General features: G+C 28.0%; 1 protein-coding gene across 4 annotated transcripts in view; it reads left to right on the forward strand.

Annotated features, from left to right (window-relative positions):
- LOC142322067 (cathepsin B-like) overlaps positions 1-18,880 on the forward strand; it is a 37,486-nt gene that overhangs the window by 4,637 nt on the left and 13,969 nt on the right. For all 4 annotated transcript variants that reach the window (XM_075360715.1, XM_075360713.1, XM_075360712.1 and 1 more), the window contains exons 2-4: positions 13,685-13,823; positions 16,464-16,682; positions 18,639-18,839. In XM_075360715.1, the coding sequence (XP_075216830.1) occupies positions 13,704-13,823; positions 16,464-16,682; positions 18,639-18,839 (540 nt within the window). In that variant the 5' untranslated portion in view covers positions 13,685-13,703. The remainder of the gene's footprint in view (positions 1-13,684; positions 13,824-16,463; positions 16,683-18,638; positions 18,840-18,880) is intronic.

Below are 18,880 nucleotides of genomic sequence, written 5' to 3' on the forward strand. Positions count from 1 at the left end.
GTGGGTTAAAAGTCCGTTATACGAAACAAAGTTCATAAATCAATCATGCTATTTAAAATTAAAAAAATTAGAATAAAATAAATCATAAATAATGTATCAAACAATGAAACTGATAAAACATTTTTTGATTTCATGAACACCTGAAATTTTTTCCATGATTATAGCTTTTCCTGCCTAAATAGAATTTACATGAACATTGAAATATGGAGATTTATGTGCAACTAATTTTTAATAAAGTAATAGTTATTAGATATGATACAATACAAATCTTGAAAAAGTAATTGATCCAATAGCAATTAACTACACATATATCATTAAGTAAAGTCATTAGTCTCAATTTCACTACACATTCAATAAGTTTCCTTTGCTGAACTAAGGATTATTTTAGTAAAATAATCCTTATTTTGCTATTACCAGCAGAACCAAAATTAAGACAGATATTTAGAGTCTCAATCTCCTTGGCTATAATAAAATCAAGAATTTATCTTTATAATAAAAGTAATAGGTATGAAAGTTATAAAAAGCTAAAATATTGTAAAAGTTGTAAGTATGCAAACTCACAAATATGCATTCCACAACTGTTAAAAAAATATATAGCATGATGATAAAATTATCCCAAAATTCACATTAAAAATTTTTATAAGGGATTCTTAACAGTTGACATGCAAGACAACTGTTAGATTAGAATAATATTACCCTTGAATTAGTAACCTTGTATGACCAAATATGCCAAACATAAATAAAAAGATATAGCCATTATGATTAAAAACTAGAAATAATAAATATTGTCTAATTATACACAACAAAAAATTATCCAATTCTAGAAACTGAATGTATTCTTTTCCATTGGAAGTAACACATCAAAAATAATGTATACTACAAAAAAAAAAGTGAAATAAAATTGTAATAGTTTCCTGGCATTGGTTATTTATTCTTATATAGGGGAAAAATAATGATACATGAAAAAATTTATCTAAGATTTTTTTTTTTGAGGGGTTGAATTATGATGAAATTTAATTGTAATATTATTAATAGTTTATTATTTAAACTTGAAAAAAATTGTTAAAAGTCAATGTTTTTAAACTTTGATCAGCTCTCCCACCCCCAATATTTCTCCAAAGTATTTCTTTTGGGTGACTTGCACTACTACTATTCCTAGAAAGACAAAAAAATTTTGGTTAGAATAATATGTAGTAAATAAACAGATAGCTTTTTTTCAATTTTTGGGAAAGAAGGGAATTTTGGAGCAAATTTTTTTTTTTAATGCTAAGATAAGCATACATGCATGTACTGAGTTCTAAACAAAAAGACTGTAAATGTTAGGCTTCAATGATATTTGCTATAAGACCATGCAAAAACTGCACTTTTAAATGTAATACACCATTATGATTTGTAAACTTCCAAAGATGAATTATTTATAAAATATAATTAATAAGATTTCATTTAAGGTAAGTGAAATACTAACATTTTGTACTAATTTTTAACATTAGCAAGTAGTGTTTTCAGAATTATTGAAAAAGTCATCTTTCTATTTAAAGTAATAATTGTTATTGAAGAAATATTGGTCAGAATGTTCTTATCGATGTATTTAGTTATTTATTTATCCACTCTACAGACACATACTTGATAGTAAAATAATGAAAAAATAGGTAACTCATTGGGAATTAAACAGAATATTGATTTTTTACTATAATTTACTCAAGCAAAATTAATAAAATTAGTTAGACAGAATTTACTCTAGCAGATGCATAATTAAATCTGTGGACAAACTTTTCATAAAATATCCAGTTAGGTTTTGATTCATGTGAAACCCTTTTTTTCTGTTTTTTTAAAGAATATTTTAATGGAAATACCATTTTTGGTGATCTAACAATTACAAAACCATTAGATACAAATAATTATCCATGTGAAGTAATTTATACATATGAATGTTAAAATTCTATAATACAACACTATCAAAAAACAAGGTAGAATATAAATGGCTAATAAAGTTGCCAATTCTAAATAATGGAAATTGGCATGTGATATTTCAGATTTTGTAATTTCATTTTTTTAGAAAAAAAGTTTAGTAGTGCCAAGGTTTAAATCATTTCTGACTTAACCAATATCCTAAGTATATATATATTTTTATTTTTAAGGTGAAGAATCTAATCTTTGTGAACAACATTTAAATTCAGTGAGTGTTTGTTTAATTACTGTTATATGAGTTTTTAGTGATTTTCAATGATCACATAGACTTCATAACCCAAAAACTTATTTTTTTTTTACATCAGCAGCAAAGTAAAATATTTATTGACTTTCTTTCAATAAGTAAAAAAAAAAAATCATATTCCATTCATTACATCTGTTTCTGTAACAACATAAAAAACTGATCAGTCTAATTTACACTAGTCTGAAATTCATGTCTTTCCAATTGCTTTAGCAATAGCCTTCTCAGTTTGGGACTTTCTGGACCTCTACCAGCAGTCCATTAATTTTCTCCAGTCATTATAGATTTACACATAAAATAGAATCATTTTGAATATTGGCTACTATAATTTCTTCATCATAAAAATGAAGGTAATTAAAATTATTCATTAATTTAGTGTTGATGTAATTTACAGTTGAAATAAAATCATGAAATAGATAAATTTTATTTAAATACACATTAGGATTAAACTGAAAGGTTTTAGGAGCAGATCATTACCAGATTTAGTAAAAATTTGAAATCTTGAAACTTCAATTAGTGGGGGTTAAACAATTAAGGTTGAGCCCTGGGTGCCCACCTAAGAGTCCAGAGTTCCTAACTTCCTCAAAATTTATTTTTAAAACATGTATCAAAATTTTCAAAAATATTATTTTTCCAGGATGTCTAAAAAGTTAGAGATTTGAGGCCTCCTGAGTTTCCTCAGAAACTTTAAGTTATGAAAATATTATATGCCTTCCAAGTTAGCATAAAATTAATTTTTAAGAAAAAACCATTAATTATGGAAAACTTTATATATTCAAAATAGATTTTTGTATACATACTCATACTCTATAATACTGGATTTCTAAAATCTTCACATTAAAAAAAAAAAAAATTGTGAAATTTTTTTTCAAACATTTATCAGTACTTTTATCAGTAAATTTTTTTCCACACAACAGCAGTATAATTGATTTTAATGATACTTATATAGGTAATACATTATTTTTTATTTCTTTTTTTTTTTGCATATGTGGGCATCGACATCTAAAGGTCACATTTTAAAGCTCTCTTCACATTCTTTCAAAAAAGATTTTAAATCACCAGAAAGATCATCAAATGTAAGGGTGTAAAGGGCCCTTACATTTTATTTAAAAACTCAAAAATAAACATAACATGAAATATTTAAAACAAAATGCACACATCTAACACTTACCGATAAAAAGGGCCCTGACATTTACATGAAAATAAAATTTAAAACATTAACCAAACACAACAAAAAATAAAACACAAAAAGTCTAGACAATATCATGAAAACTCAGAAAATCTATGTTTGAGTAAAAGTGTCTTCACATAGAGGTTCTCAGTCGAAAATAACTCATACTGATTTTATAAACTTGTTTTTAGTTCGCTGACATATAGATAAACAAATTATCTTTTCTTCTTTAACATTTTCTAAATCAGTAGCAAAATTATTTATTAGTTCATACCTCTTTCTAAGGCACCCATATATTATACCCTTTTCGAGTAATGCTTGACAGTAAGGTGTTTATCACATACACAATGGTTTTTTTTTCATCAGTTAACAAATATGAATTTGTTATTCGTGTGTGACCAATTTGGAGTCTCATCACTGCCACTTGTTCTTGACAAGTCAGTTTCACATTCCTCTTCCATTTATATGGAGAAGTTTTAATTATACGAGGGTATAATTATACTTATGAGGGTAAGTCAATTATTATCCGCAATTTAGTTATATTTTTGTTTATGTTGGTAGTACTGTCATGTTGTGTAGATGATGCATGCATGGTTTAATTGTTGTTATGTGTGTGCAGGTTTGATGCTGCTTTTTTGGAATAATACTTCAGACATATTACTTTACCAAGTCACTCATTCCAATAATTCTAACATTTAAACAAAAAGAGATATCCTCTCCATCACAGCTGGTATATTCGATCCACTAGAACTCATCTGTCCTATCATATTTTGTCAGAAATATTTTATGCAGTTATTATGGCAAATTAAAATCAATTGGTATGGAACATTACCCAAAACAATACTATCTCAATGGATTCTTTAGTCCAAGAATCTTCTGCAACAGGATGTCGTTTGTCATCTCAACATAAAGACCGTTGCAGATTTTTTTAATTTCCTACTAGGCCTTCAGTGCAAGTATTTATTTCATGAGCAATAAGAAAAAGTCTTACTCTTGCAAAATTACGATCTTTTCTTGTAATTACCAGGTACTTAGGTCTAGGTGAACAGTTCTTAGAAGCAGTTCTCTGCAAGCTCTTCAAATCATTACAGATTCTTCCTGTCTCAAAGCTCTTCTTCCACGTCACCTCCAACAACATGGCTGGTTCTAAACAAGGAGGATGTTTATGTGAATTCTCTGCCACATTTGTTTGTTCAAACTGCGTGATGAATAAATCCTTTTTGTAACAAGGCTACCTATTGGGGTACACCCCCACTCCAGGGCAACCAACCCTGGAGATCCAGCCCAATATGCTGGTTCATATGTTCTGATAGAGAGCAGATATGCAATCTCTGCGCTGACTTCAGGTTCCTAAACACTGAAGCTTTCAGGGCTCCCATGCACCAACATACACAGGCACCTTACTGCATGCCTGTCATCACAGAGGAATGTGGACAGCAATTGGGTCTCACATCAACCCTGGTCACTACATCACAAGCTCTAAAGGTGATGCGAGTCTATTTCCAAAATCATTATCAATGTTCATATCTGCAGGTGTCCGAAAAGTCTAGTCTGTACAGTGACCATATAGTGGATTCTAGTCAAAAGAATGATTATATTTCCAAGAAAAATACTTGGACACCCTTTAGCCACCATTATGTGTTGTACTGATGTACAGCTGTTACCTCCCTCAATGTGGAATGTAGATGGTTTGTTCCAGATGTGAAGATTATCTACCTCAGAGTTTTTTTTAATGGATCTGATTAATACTACTAATTCTGAATACCTCCTTTATCCTGATATGTCTGGTTTGGCAGACTCTTTGGCCTTTTTGACAAATTCTGATAAGAGATTTAATATTATTTCTTTTAATATATCTTCCATATGTAAGTATTGGGAAAAATTTTTAGTTGTAATAAGCAATTTTCCTTTCTTGGACATCATTATATTTTATGAAGTGGACATTGATGTTAATTTAATTCATATTTTTAATATAGATTGTTATTATAAGGTAAGTAAACTGAGAAATCATCGCACTGGAGGTGGAGTAATTAATGTATTAAAAACTGTTATAATCTTGAAAGTGATAATTTTAATTTTTTTGAGAATATTTTGGGGACTGTGATTGTTTTCAATAAGTATCTAAAATTGTTTCAGTATATCGATCAGTCACCAGATTTTAGTAAATCTCATTTTCTAATAGAACTGAAAACCCTTTTGGAGAGTTCTGATTCAGAAGGATTGATTCTCATTGATATATCAACATTGACTTGAATGACAACTATTCTGTATTAAATAATTACAAAAGCTTCTTATCTTCCTTTGGATTAGAGCAGGATAAAAATGTATTTACTAGAGGAATGGTTGTGAGAGAAAATTTAAATAAATTGATTATTGATCATATGTATATTACAAGTAATTCTTTTTCTTACATTCCTTTTGTTGTGTCAACCAAATTGTATGATCATTATTTAATTGGTGCATTCATATCTATTAATAATACTCGTAACACTAATAGCAATAATAATGTTTCCGATGATGATGATGATGAAAGAGATTGTGATCTCTTTTTATAATGTGTATCAAATTAAAAGGCAATTGATATACTAATTTTAATGATATAATTTTTTTTTAAGCTCTGAGCATTTTTGTAATAATTTTTCATAAACACATCAAAATATTTATCAAATTAATTTAATTTTTAGTAAAAAAATCTTCATTATTAGTACCAGCAGGTATAAATTGAAAAAGGAATGGATTACATCAGAGTTAATAAATCAAATTAAATAAAGAGAAAAATTTTTGAAAAAGTAGAAGAAATCTCCTCATAACCTTGTGTTGAAAAATTCCTATATCAGCTTCCAAAATTAATTAAACAAAAGAATTAAAAATCAGAGGAATAAATTTTACTTTGATAAATAACTTTAGATAAGTAAAACATTAAAAATACTTGGCATATTATTAATAAGGTGCTTGGAAAAAAGTCAGGTTTGGAAATTGATGAAGTAATTAAAACATTTTTTAAGATGAATTGACTATGGGTAATCATTCTGCTGATTGTTTTATTAAAGAGGTGAATGTTATAAATTGATGCAACATTGACACCCCATGTAGATTTGGTTACACTCGATGTTAGTTTTTATATGTTTCCTATTACTGCCCAGGAAGTGAATAAGGTAATTTTGTAGTTAAATGAATAGTAATTTCTTGGTGTTGATTTATTAAGAGTTTCAGATCTGAATTTTAAATGATAAGTGCCTTAATTTTTAAATCTATATGTGTATATTTATGTATCATCAGCAGTTTCATTTCTTAATTATGTTTTAAAAAATGTATATTACTCATTATTTGAGTAATCTTAAAATATGGTATTACTGCTTGAGAACATGCTGAGGATTGTTATTTAGATGTAATCTATCAACAAGTGTATTACAGGAACAAGTAATTAAAACTATTGTAAGAGCCTAAAACAATATACAGAGTGATTCAAAGAACGGGAAATTTTGAAAGTTGTGTTGGTAGCCGTGGGCAATTGGTACCACTTGATAAGTGGCACCAGCCTCTCTAACCTAACCTGTCATTTAGTTGCCATGGATTCTTGGAGTGGTGCGCAACGTGCATTTGCTATCAAAGCGTTTTATAAAAACAATGACAGTGTGGAGGGAGCGCGTAGAAAATTTCACCGTCATTTTAATCTGGGACGGCACGACCGTGTTCCATCAGCACATGCAATTAAAACATGGATATCTAATTTTGAGGAAATCGGTTCGGCAATGAAAAAGAAACCTCCAGGCCGTGAGCGAACCGTCTGTACACCACAGAATGTTCAAGCTTTACAAGATGCTGTCACACGAAGTCCACATCGGTCAATCCGTCGTCTCTCAGCATCTTTACAATTGCATAGTTCAAGTATTCGAAGAATGTTAGTGAAGGACTTGCAATTCCATCCATACATGTTGCAGATCGTCCAGGAACTGAAACCGAACGATGCAGTTGTGCGAGCACAATTCTGTAATGTAATGCTTCAGAACATAAATGATAACAAAGAGTTTGTTCACGAAGTGTGGATGTCAGACGAAGCGCATTTCCACCTCAGTAGATTTCTTAACAAGCAAAATTTCAGATGCTGGGCACAAGAAAATCCTACGCAGCTACACCAGCATCCGTTGCACAGCCAGAAAGTGATCGTGCGGTGTGCTATGTCATCGTACGGTGTTATAGGCCCTTATTTTTTTGAGGATGACAACGGTCTTGCGATTACAGTGACGTCGGCTCATTACGTATCCATGCTTGAAACCTTTGTTGTGGAACAACAAAAGAGATTTCCACCGATTCTTAACATAGCCTGGTTTCAACAAGATGGAGCAACGTCACATACTGCACGAATATCGATAGCAACTGTACGCCGATTGTTTGGACAACTTGTCATTTCACGAAATGGTGATGTTAGATGGCCTCCCAGATCGCCTGATCTCTCAGCTTGCAATAACTTTTTGTGGAGTCATATTAAAAGCAAAGTGTTCCACAGTAGACCAACTACAACGGAAGAACTGAAGGCAAAGATCCGAGAAGCAATTGTGGAAATTCCAGTTGAGATGTTACGTCAAACCATGAACAATTTAACGAAGAGACTTCGTGAGTGTTTACGTAGAAGAGGAGGTCACCTGCAAGATGTCATTTTTAAAAAATAAACTAAAATGTATGTATCCTAAAATGGCAACATTTGTACAATTACATGAAATAAAATTCATCTTCTAAAAAAAATTTTTCATTAACGTTCCTTAATCTTTTTTAATTTCCCGTTTCTTTGAATCACTCTGTACATATTCTAGCAAATACCCAAGATTTTCATATAATCAGCAGAATTCTATCACCCAGAGATCTGCTGTATCAAACTATTACTATGGATAACTTTTCTCATCAAACTTTTTTAAATTAAAAATATGAACTGTGAAACTCAAAACACACCTTATTTTATACACCGGACTCGTAGCAAATATTGTTATGAGGCCACACAGCTATTGTATGTTATCATATCTTGTCCCAAACATTTTCTGAGATTTGTCACCAGTTACATTAAATTTCTTTCTATGAAGAAGTTGAAGGAAGACACTCTTAATTTTTGTTTATATATTTAATTAATTTTAACTAACATGAAGAAGAGAACTAGGGAGCAGAATATTAATGTTTATAAGGAAATTCTTTTTTGTTTATGTTAATTAATCATAAGGTATGAGTCTTGTTTTATGTTTCAATGAAATTATCCTGTTTTGTTTTTTTTTAACTCGATATTTGTTATTTATATGGAAACCCCTGACAAACTGCTGTCACTTTTGGGGATCCTATAAAAATATAAATTAATAAAATGAATATTTAAAAAAATTATTATTATTATTAAATCATTTGTCATTAAAAAGTCCTTTATCATTTAAATAAATAATTAAAATTGCAGAAGAAAGAAAGAATAACTTGCAGTAAACCTAGTAAAACATTTTTTGAAACTTCAGTTAGGTGCTGATTGATATCATTTGTTTAATGAAAGAGTATTTTCATGACTTACTTGCTCAGAAATCATGTTTCAAAATCTCGGCTGATAATAGCAAAGAAGATGACTAGTGTAACACCTATTCTAAAAATACTTTTCTTAAATATGACAAAATGATTTTCAAATAAAAGTTAATGAAAAAAATCATATTTTTTATGTGTTAGGACTTACAATCTTTTAATCTCTGAACTGATGATGGTTGTATATGACCATTCTAATTGATTAAGAATAGATACTCCAACAAGTTTCAAAAAACTTTCTAAAAGTATCGTACATAACATCAAGTTTTTGATAAAATAATTCTATTGAAATATTTACAGTAAAATAAGTATTAATTGGCACTCATGTCCAGACTCAGATAAACAACAAGTGTAGTTAACAATTTATCAAAGAAATTAAGTAATTTAATGATTAGGCTATTTCAGGTTAGAGTTTTCAGATGGAAATAGCTACATGTAATTGTTCATGTATTTTCATTAATCAGGAACTGTAATTAAAAAATTGGCATTCTTTTATTATCTGATAGGATAGAGAAGAAATTATACCAATTTTCCCTTTATTTGATTTCAAAAACTTACTGGTTCAATAAATGTAAAAATTGGTCCTCTTTTCAGAACAGTCACTAATAACTTTATTAGATACTATCTGGAATTTATTAATTATTTCTAAGCAGTCTTAAAATGTATATGTAACTTGACAATACTGTGAACGATAAAGATTTCTAATTTCCACTATGTATTAAATATAATGATTAATATAGATGTGCACAATAAAAAGTTACAAAAAGTTAGTTTCTTCAGAGAAGTTTTCACATTGTACTTTACCTTATGCATAAGTATAAAATATGTTTATCTAATATGTAATTATCTTATACCTGCAGTGTTAGGCTTCAAGTAGTGGAGTTAATAAAAATGGCGTTATTAAAATAGTGAATTACCAAAGTTAAATTTTCAAGAAATATTCAAGTAATCCTGAATCTCAGCTAAGAATGTTAAATGATACTAAAAGATTCATAACTTAAAAAGACAGATTAAATAGATCAAATCCTCTATTAGGTTGCTGTAAAGAAACCATCTGACTTTTACAAATCTTGGAAAAGGTCAGAAAAATCTTAGCAGATGGATATAAAAAAGGTTGACTTATTTAAATTTTGATATTTTTAATCATATTTCCAAATATACTATATTTATTGAAGATTGGCTATTCTGTCTAGAATTAAAAACTGAAAAACTATTTTTGTGATACTCAAACAACTTTTACTTGAATTCTTCAATGACAGATTTTATTACAATATACAAGGGACCTGGACAGCTAGTCTCTTGATGTTGGTGATGGGAATGAATGTCATCCCATTAAGACCTACCATCTCATTCCTAGTTAAAATTAATTTATATTTAACTGTTATAGCATTTGTTAGCACTTCAGAACACTGGTTTACGAAAGTCCACAGTTAATACCATTATGTATTCAGTTATATTTACTTTATTTAAAATAATGATAAAGGTATCCATTGATTACTTTTCTAGTATTTAAAGTTATGTATTAAGTAAAATAGAATTATTTAATAGTTCGATATCATACAATGCTATCCTTCAACCAATTATCTTATTTCTTTAATTACAAAAATATAATATTTTAAAAATATTATACATATTTATAACGAAACTAACCAGGCCACTAGAGAGGATGTGAAGAAAATTAGTTCACTTAGAAACTAAAACTAATACAAAAACATTAGCTTAAATATTAAATAATAAAAAGAACCTTTTAAGTACTGTAAAATGTACCTTTTAAGTAAATTACAATTTCAAATCTTCAGCACAAAAACTGAATATTCACCATTAACAGTTATCTGATGAAACACTGGGAATTTTCTCACAATAATCTCCAGTTTCTTGTCCTGAGAATGGATTAAACTGTAACTGGGATTATGATATGAACCAATTATCTGAAATAAAAAAATGAATATATACATATTTTTTCTAACTGTAACCAGAAAATTTAGTCAACAGGGAAGTTTTTTTATCATAACTTTTTTCTCAAATTTGAAAAAGTGTACAATATCCTGTGAGGTATTTGTAAAATTTGAAGGACTGTTTCAGAGCATAAAAATTTATGAGAACAATTGCCCATATCACTCATTTTCTGTTTTGTCTGCCTTTATTTTATTTTTTTCAATAAAAATGTACACCTTATTAGAAATGAACTGAAATATTTTAATGAAATTCCATGAAAAATTAGCCAACTTTTTTACAAAATAAGTAAGTTAAAAAATTCTACCTGTAAAAAGTTCAAAATGGTGCCATTTAAATATTTTAATCACCAAAATTGGTGTCCATTTAAATGTTTTAATTACTCCATAAATATTAATGTCAATGAATTGTATTTTATTGGGTAAAATATAAAACATTTTATTGTAAGTAAAAGACATGTTATTTGTTAAAATTGGTTGACAAAGAGCCAAGATATGGCTGAAGCAATCTTTAAATCAGTTAAGCTTTTAAGTTCTGGAAACACCTCCTGGGACACTCTGCATAGAACATGCTAGAAATAATAACTGGAAAAAGTTGGTAATCATATAAGGAATAAATAAATAAAAAGTAGCATAAAACATTTCAGATCTCTCTTTACAAATTGTTTTATTGAGTATACCCAGATAAGGGACTTTAGTTCTGATATTTATTTTTTTTATCAGTACTTCAGTTTGAGTTTTGCATGATAAAACTTCATATAAATATAGAGAGGTCAGTAATAATTTTACACTTTGTGATAACTGGGTAAGTAATCATATGTTAGTAACTAATAGCTACCTGAATTCTGGTAGAAAAATTTTCATGGCTTGAAATTTTTTCAATATTGTATTATTATGCAATATTAAAAAATTTCTCTTTTGGTATATAAACTAAGATACTAGTAGTTTAATTATTTCCTTACTATTCTGGTCCAGTTTAAACAAATTAATAATCTAGTTTTAGGTGCTTCTTTTTTATGCTGACTTCAAAGGGGCAAAATTTAAAGAAAATTTTTAAAGTATTATTTTCTAATCTTTTATCATTTTTTCTATTTTTTAACATTTAAAAAATAGTTTCTAATTATAAAAGAAGTGTTAACATACACAATTTATCTGAAATAAAATATTCTGGTCTCTGAATTAAATATATTATTTGTCAACATTCACTAGCAATAATATCATAGTTAATGATTTTTTTTTTTTTATCGTAGTTATAAACATAAAATTTTCTACATGTACATATCTATGGGCATAATGAGAAACATGCACCCATTACTGTAACATCCTTATTCCAAATATGAGGCAAATTTTATAATAATTACCTTAGGGTTCAAGCTAAGTAATAGAATTTCTAACCTTTCAGATTATTTTTAAAAAATAAAAATTTTTTGTAGAGTTTTATTTAGACATTATTTTTTAAATAACTGATCAATTTTAATGAGAAAATTGTAGGATGAAGCAAAAAACAATAAAAAAGTAAGTGATATCTGTTCATTTCAAAAACTACATTTTTTTGCTGAAAAAGAAAATGTGGGATATAAACAATCTGTTCTAGAAAAAAATTAAAATTAAAACATTTGTAATAAAAAGTTAATTAAAAATTCCTTCAAAACAATAAAATTTTTAAATAACTGATCAATTTTAATGAGAAAATTGTAGGATGAAGCAAAAAACAATAAAAAAGTAAGTGATATCTGTTTATTTCAAAAACTACATTTTTTTGCTGAAAAAGAAAATGTGGGATATAAACAATCTGTTCTAGAAAAAAATTAAAATTAAAACATTTGTAATAAAAAGTTAATTAAAAATTCCTTCAAAACAATAAAATCTATCTTTTGCAATTTATGGAACTTATTAGCACAATAATGGTATTTTAACTTTTTAATATTTTGTAATCTAAATAGAATATTCTTATAAAATATATTCTTATTATATTCTTTTAAAATATTATTGACTATAGTGTAATATTAAACTAAAAAGAAAATCCATATTATTTAATTCCACTTTGCAAACTTTATAGAAAAAAAATTGAAAAACACCAAACTTTGTTAATAGTTCTATCAGCACAATTATCCAGCAATAAGAATTAGAAGAGAAAAATGTACTTACTAAATGAATTATTACACTTCATAAATGAAATTATTACTTGTCTCTTTGGTTTAATAAACTTATTTATTTATGAAAATGTTCATTATCTTGAGAGGTGGTTTTAAAAATGTAATTCTTTTTTAAAGGCTTACAATCAATTTATATATCTCTGTTAATTTTTTTTATTATATTTGTGAATTTCACCAATCCTTCAGTTTTCTCCAACCAAACATTCACATACCTATAATGCAAATAAAATATAAACACAACACCCATTAAGAATACCCATTAATTGTTCCATTAATATAGAATACCCATTAATTATTCTATCTAATTTGTAATTTATTCTGTTATTTATACTTTCATTAGTATCTTTTAGATATAGCCCATATTTTACTACACTACCACATCTTTACATTACTATATTTAGATTACATTACTACATTTATATTATAGTGGAGATGACAGATATTATTAGCCATCGGTAATACAAATATATTAGGGATAATAAAAGTACAGTTACAATCAGTTTAAGATGAGTCCCTTAATAGTACTTCAAACAACATTACCAAGAAAAAGATTGTTTCATAGTTCAAACGATCTTCTGAAAGCATATTTCCAATTTAAAAAAAAGTTGTGACTTATGTTAAATTATTAAAATATATTTCTCTTATTTTACAGGTTAGTTGAATGGTAAAACATGTACCGGTTTCTAGTTGTGTTTTTTATTGGCTTTTGTCAATCTTCTTCAAGTCCAGATGGAACTGAGCGCTGGAATTCAATTATACAGGAAGTAAATGCAGCAAATGGTGTATGGAAGGTATAATACTTTTCTTGAAAACTTTCAATAGGATTATTATACTTTAATCTGCTTAATATACTGTAATTTATTTTTTCTATGAATCTTTTTTGTTTATAATCAGGAATAACTAAAAGAAAGATAATTCTCTTAAAATCAACTTCTTGATTACTACCAACTGATTCAATAATACCTGGTTGGAAGCAAGATTTGTGTCATAATGCCCTAGAAAGATATAAATAGATTTATATCAGAATTATTCACCATATAAATAAAGCTAACATTGTCTTTACAAACTTTATAAAAAAATGTTTCTACACTAAATCATCGAATCCATGACCATAAAAATTAACTCAAAATTAATAAAAAGCTTCATTGACTGTAACTTAAATGGTAATAAAAACAAACATCTAAAATCAATATAGTTAAATTGTAAAAGTGGCACTTCCACATTAGAAATTTACTGTTATGCTTCAAAATTGGAATAAATTTAAATATTCTATTGTAATTGATTGTTCTTTTTAGTTAGTTTTTGCATTTTCTCATCAACTAGGAAAATGACTCATAAACCAGTTTCCATATTTATTACAAGAAAATGTTTTAGTCTACATTTTTTTTTTTTATTATTGGAGTACATATTTTTTGAGGATATTTTTCTTTTAAGATGATTATTACATCTCATAAGATGTGAAATGAAAATGTTATACCAATTGAAAAGATATCAAGTCTGATCAGAATTTGAGCCTGGGGACCATCTGGATGAAAGAGTGAGACATTACCAATCTACCAAGGAAGTCAGCAAAATAAATAATTCTAAAAACAAAGAATTTCCATATTTAATTTCAAACAGATATTTAAACAAACAAATTTGTCAGTTTTCTCTCTTTAAGAACTCAGAATTAGTTACATGCAGAAGTCTCCTACTTCTTAATGTCTGAATTCTAAAATGTGAATTTTCAGTAAGTAAACTTAGAAGCACTTATTCAAGATATTTAATAAACTTAATTAATCAGTTATTTCCTAAAAGTATCTATAACATCAAGAAGAAATATGCATTTTTAAAAAACCCTTGTTTCACTTTGAGAAAATTTTCCTAATTAAATTCTCTCTTTTAATGAATATGAATTTGATTACATTATAAAAATACAAGTAATAAAATTAAAAATTTTAAAAACCCATGAAGCCATTTTGAAGAAACATATCTACTGCAGCACCCCCCGACAGCTTATAACCGTAAAACTGATCTAAGAACCTGCTCTGAGGTGATACCTATTGAATGCAAAAAACCGCATCAAAATCAGTCCAGTAGTTTTTGAGGAAAATATTAACACATACACATGCACAACCTCTTACCCCAAACACATATACTGTCTCAGTTGCATCATAGATAAAAAGTGTATCTATTATTATACACCAGCTTTACACATAGTTTAGGGAAAGTCACTAAAGTGAAGTTATACTTCACATATGACAAATAATAAATTAATAATATGAATAAAATAATGCTATAAAAATTAGAAAAATATTACATTGAATGTATGAGGCTCGGCTGATAAATTTTGCACACATATATGTGTAGCACAGGAATGAAAAGAGATATTAGAATCAAATAAAAAATGAATAAAAGTACAATATCTTAGCTACAAAAGCCAGTATTTATTTTTCAATATAATTCCCATTTACACTGATACACTTTTCAACTTGTGATAAGATTTTACATTCTGTCACAACATTTACTGAAAACTTCTGGCAGTCTTTCTCGAATCCAAATGGCTACAGCTTCCTTCACCTCATCGTTGGTGGTGTAATAATTAACTTTGAGGTCCCTCTTGAGATAAGGGAAGAAGTTTCTTACTTGCCAAATCTGGCAAGTATGGCGGATGTGGAATAAGCTCAAAGTTCAGCTTGCAGGGAGCCTCTGAAGTGATATGCCATGTGTGAAGCCACCCATTACCATGTTGCAAGATTATGGGCATGGTGGTCTTTCAAACTCAACATACTCAGCATCTGAGTGTCTTAATGTCTCGATGTGCATTGCTGGGTTATTCACTGGTCACTTTGATGCAAATCGCCCACCTCCTTTCGATGTTTCTCGTCAGTAACAGAAACTGGTTGTTCAGGTGTGAGGTGCGTCCTCAATTGTCGCTTTACCAGCTTCATATTTGCGAAATTTCAACACCCACCTGTTCACAGGACTCCTGTCAACAGTTTCACTACAGTAAACCGCTTTTAAACAATGAAAAATATTCATAGGAGTCACGCATTTTCTGCTGTTATAAATTTTATCACTGCACGCTATTTTAACCATGTTGATATAGTGACTGTACTTGACTCCATTTTAACTGCTACTGAAAACAAACCAGTAAACAAATTTAATGCATTATCGCAGGTTTGTAGAAGAGGATTTTAGCTATCATGTGCTGCTACATAAAAATAATTTTATTTTAATAATAAATCAAGCATATTGATTTTAATATAATGAATTACTTTTATTCTGAATTAATGTTTCTTTTTACATTAGCTGACCATTGAGTAGTAAGACTTTCCTGCAATTTAGAATTATGTATGAAATTGATGAAAAATTGGTTATTTCATTATAAAATATTTATAATAAGCTGTTGTAATAATGTTTATTTTAACTCATAATTTTTAATTTTCCAGGCTGGTTATAATTTTGATCCACAAGTTACAACAGAATCATTGAAGCGGCTGTGTGGTAGTAAAATTAGAGATGACTGGATTGGGAAAACACCATCTAAAAGTGAAGAAGATTATATACCCATAAATGAAATTCCTGAATCATTTGATGCCAGAGATAATTGGAAGAATTGCCACAACATTGGACATGTTCATGATCAAGGAAATTGTGGCTCATGTTGGGTACGTAATGATACAGCTATTTTATTATTTTTAATTTTGTTTAATTAATTTTATTAGTTTGTTAGCATTTTTATACTCAGGATGAATATAAAAATATTTTTAAAAGATAATTATTTTAATTTAAATAAACTAATCAGTAAACTACTTTGATATTCTTCTATTCAAAAATATCAGTACTTATAAAAATGATAAAAAAATGTTCCCATTCATAAAACTAACAGAAATATGCCTGTTCAAACTTACAATCTCTAGCATAAGATGTATCTCACAATTTCATTTTTTCTGTATCTCTCTCTCTCTCACACACACAATCTCTCTCTTTCTCACTGTACATATACTCCCACTTTACATTTGTACATTTACATTTACTTCCACATTTACATTTGTACATTTACTCCCACTTTTAAGGCAGATTGTTTAAACAAAATTATATGTAACAAACTGCAATGGAACACACACCATCAAATGACTGATTACAACCTAATGTAACTTGTGTGATATATGTGACCACAATGCAGTACTACTACTACTTTTTTTTTGTTAAAATAACACACAATATTGTAGAATGCAAGCCTTTTCAATTAATTCATACATATCAATATACTGGTAAGTTATGCTGTAAAGAACACCTTCCTTACCTTAGGTGAATTAATAATATACAGTTATAAAATATGATATGAAAAGTATAAAACAGCTAAAATAAAACTGTAAAATTAATTTTAACTAAATAAAAAGGAAATCAATAAAATAAATAAAATATAAATACTACAATCAGCAATTATAATTAAATTTGAAATGATGTCAGATGATTGTAGAACATTTTGTATGAAACAAAATTCAGTGTCAAAAATTGTACAACCAATAATAAAAAGATCTGGCAAAAGACAGAGAAAAAAACTGCGTTTCAAAAAAGAGGAGAATAATATAGCAAGACCTTATCAATAATCTTTATAATTTATAAAATGTAAAAAAAGTAAAATCCATTTCAACTTTTATAGTAATATTTTTTTTGAATTTGTTTTCTTCAGAATGAAATACTTAAAATTTATATGCAAATATATTCAAAAGTATAACATGCCTACTTATAATTAAATCATACTTCAAATCTCTGGTGATTAGCACATAATAATATATTTGCTCTGATGTGGTTACTGCTTGCTTTAGCTGAACCAGGTGCAACTTCTTGATATCTGTTTCTGTCAGCTGTAATGTGATGTTAGAATATTCATTAATTTAGCTTAGAGCCTAGAAAATGAGTAATTTTATTTGATAGAGTGATATATGAGTACTTACCTTTTTCTGATTATAAATTGGTTAATCTATTCTTTTAATTTTATAGACAGCTGTTTTATTAACTTCAACTTCATTAATATTTTGTTGCAACACCCACTTTTAGTATTTGCTTATTATTAATATCTGCATTTTTTGATTGATTTTTCCTTCAATTTAATATTTTTCTTGACAACTTTATTTAAAAATCTAAACAAAAATAGAACAATTGAAATATTTTCTCCTTGAAAATATTGCCAAATTATTTTTATTAACAACAATATGTCATTTTCTTTCTTAAATTGTTTAGCTATGTATTTAAAAATGAATTTAGGTTTTCATGAATAACAAACAGTCTTAATATTTTATGTTTTAATTCCCTAATTTGTTACACTAATTTTTAATTCATCAAACTGTTAATGTATACAGTCTTCATAGTAAGTTATAATTTTAGTCATCATGACAACTATTTTGGAAAATTGTTTTTTTAATATCTTTCAGCAATTAAATTTCATAACAAAACGTTCATTTACAAGTTTTAAAACCCAATATAAGATTAACTTTCTTTTCTTTGATATATTTATCTTTATAATAAAAATAATAATTAAATAATGACTCTACGATTAACAGAGTATTATATCCCTATCAGTATTCACAATTTGATAAAGAATTAATTGGACTTTTCAGGCTGTATCCTTAACATCAGTAATGACTGACAGGGTTTGCATCTTCTCAAAAGCTAAGATTAGAACAACAATAGCAGCAGAAGACCTGTTGAGTTGTTGCAATGAATGTGGTTTTGGTTGTGGAGGAGGATGTCTATGCTGTTCATGGGACCATGTTACAAGAGTTGGCATTTCATCTGGAGGGGACTATGGATCTCATAGCGTATGTGCCAGTATTTTTTTCTCTCATTTTATTCATTTATA

This window comes from Lycorma delicatula, chromosome 3 (assembly GCF_047948215.1).
Source record: "Lycorma delicatula isolate Av1 chromosome 3, ASM4794821v1, whole genome shotgun sequence".
Lineage (NCBI taxonomy): Eukaryota > Metazoa > Arthropoda > Insecta > Hemiptera > Fulgoridae > Lycorma > Lycorma delicatula.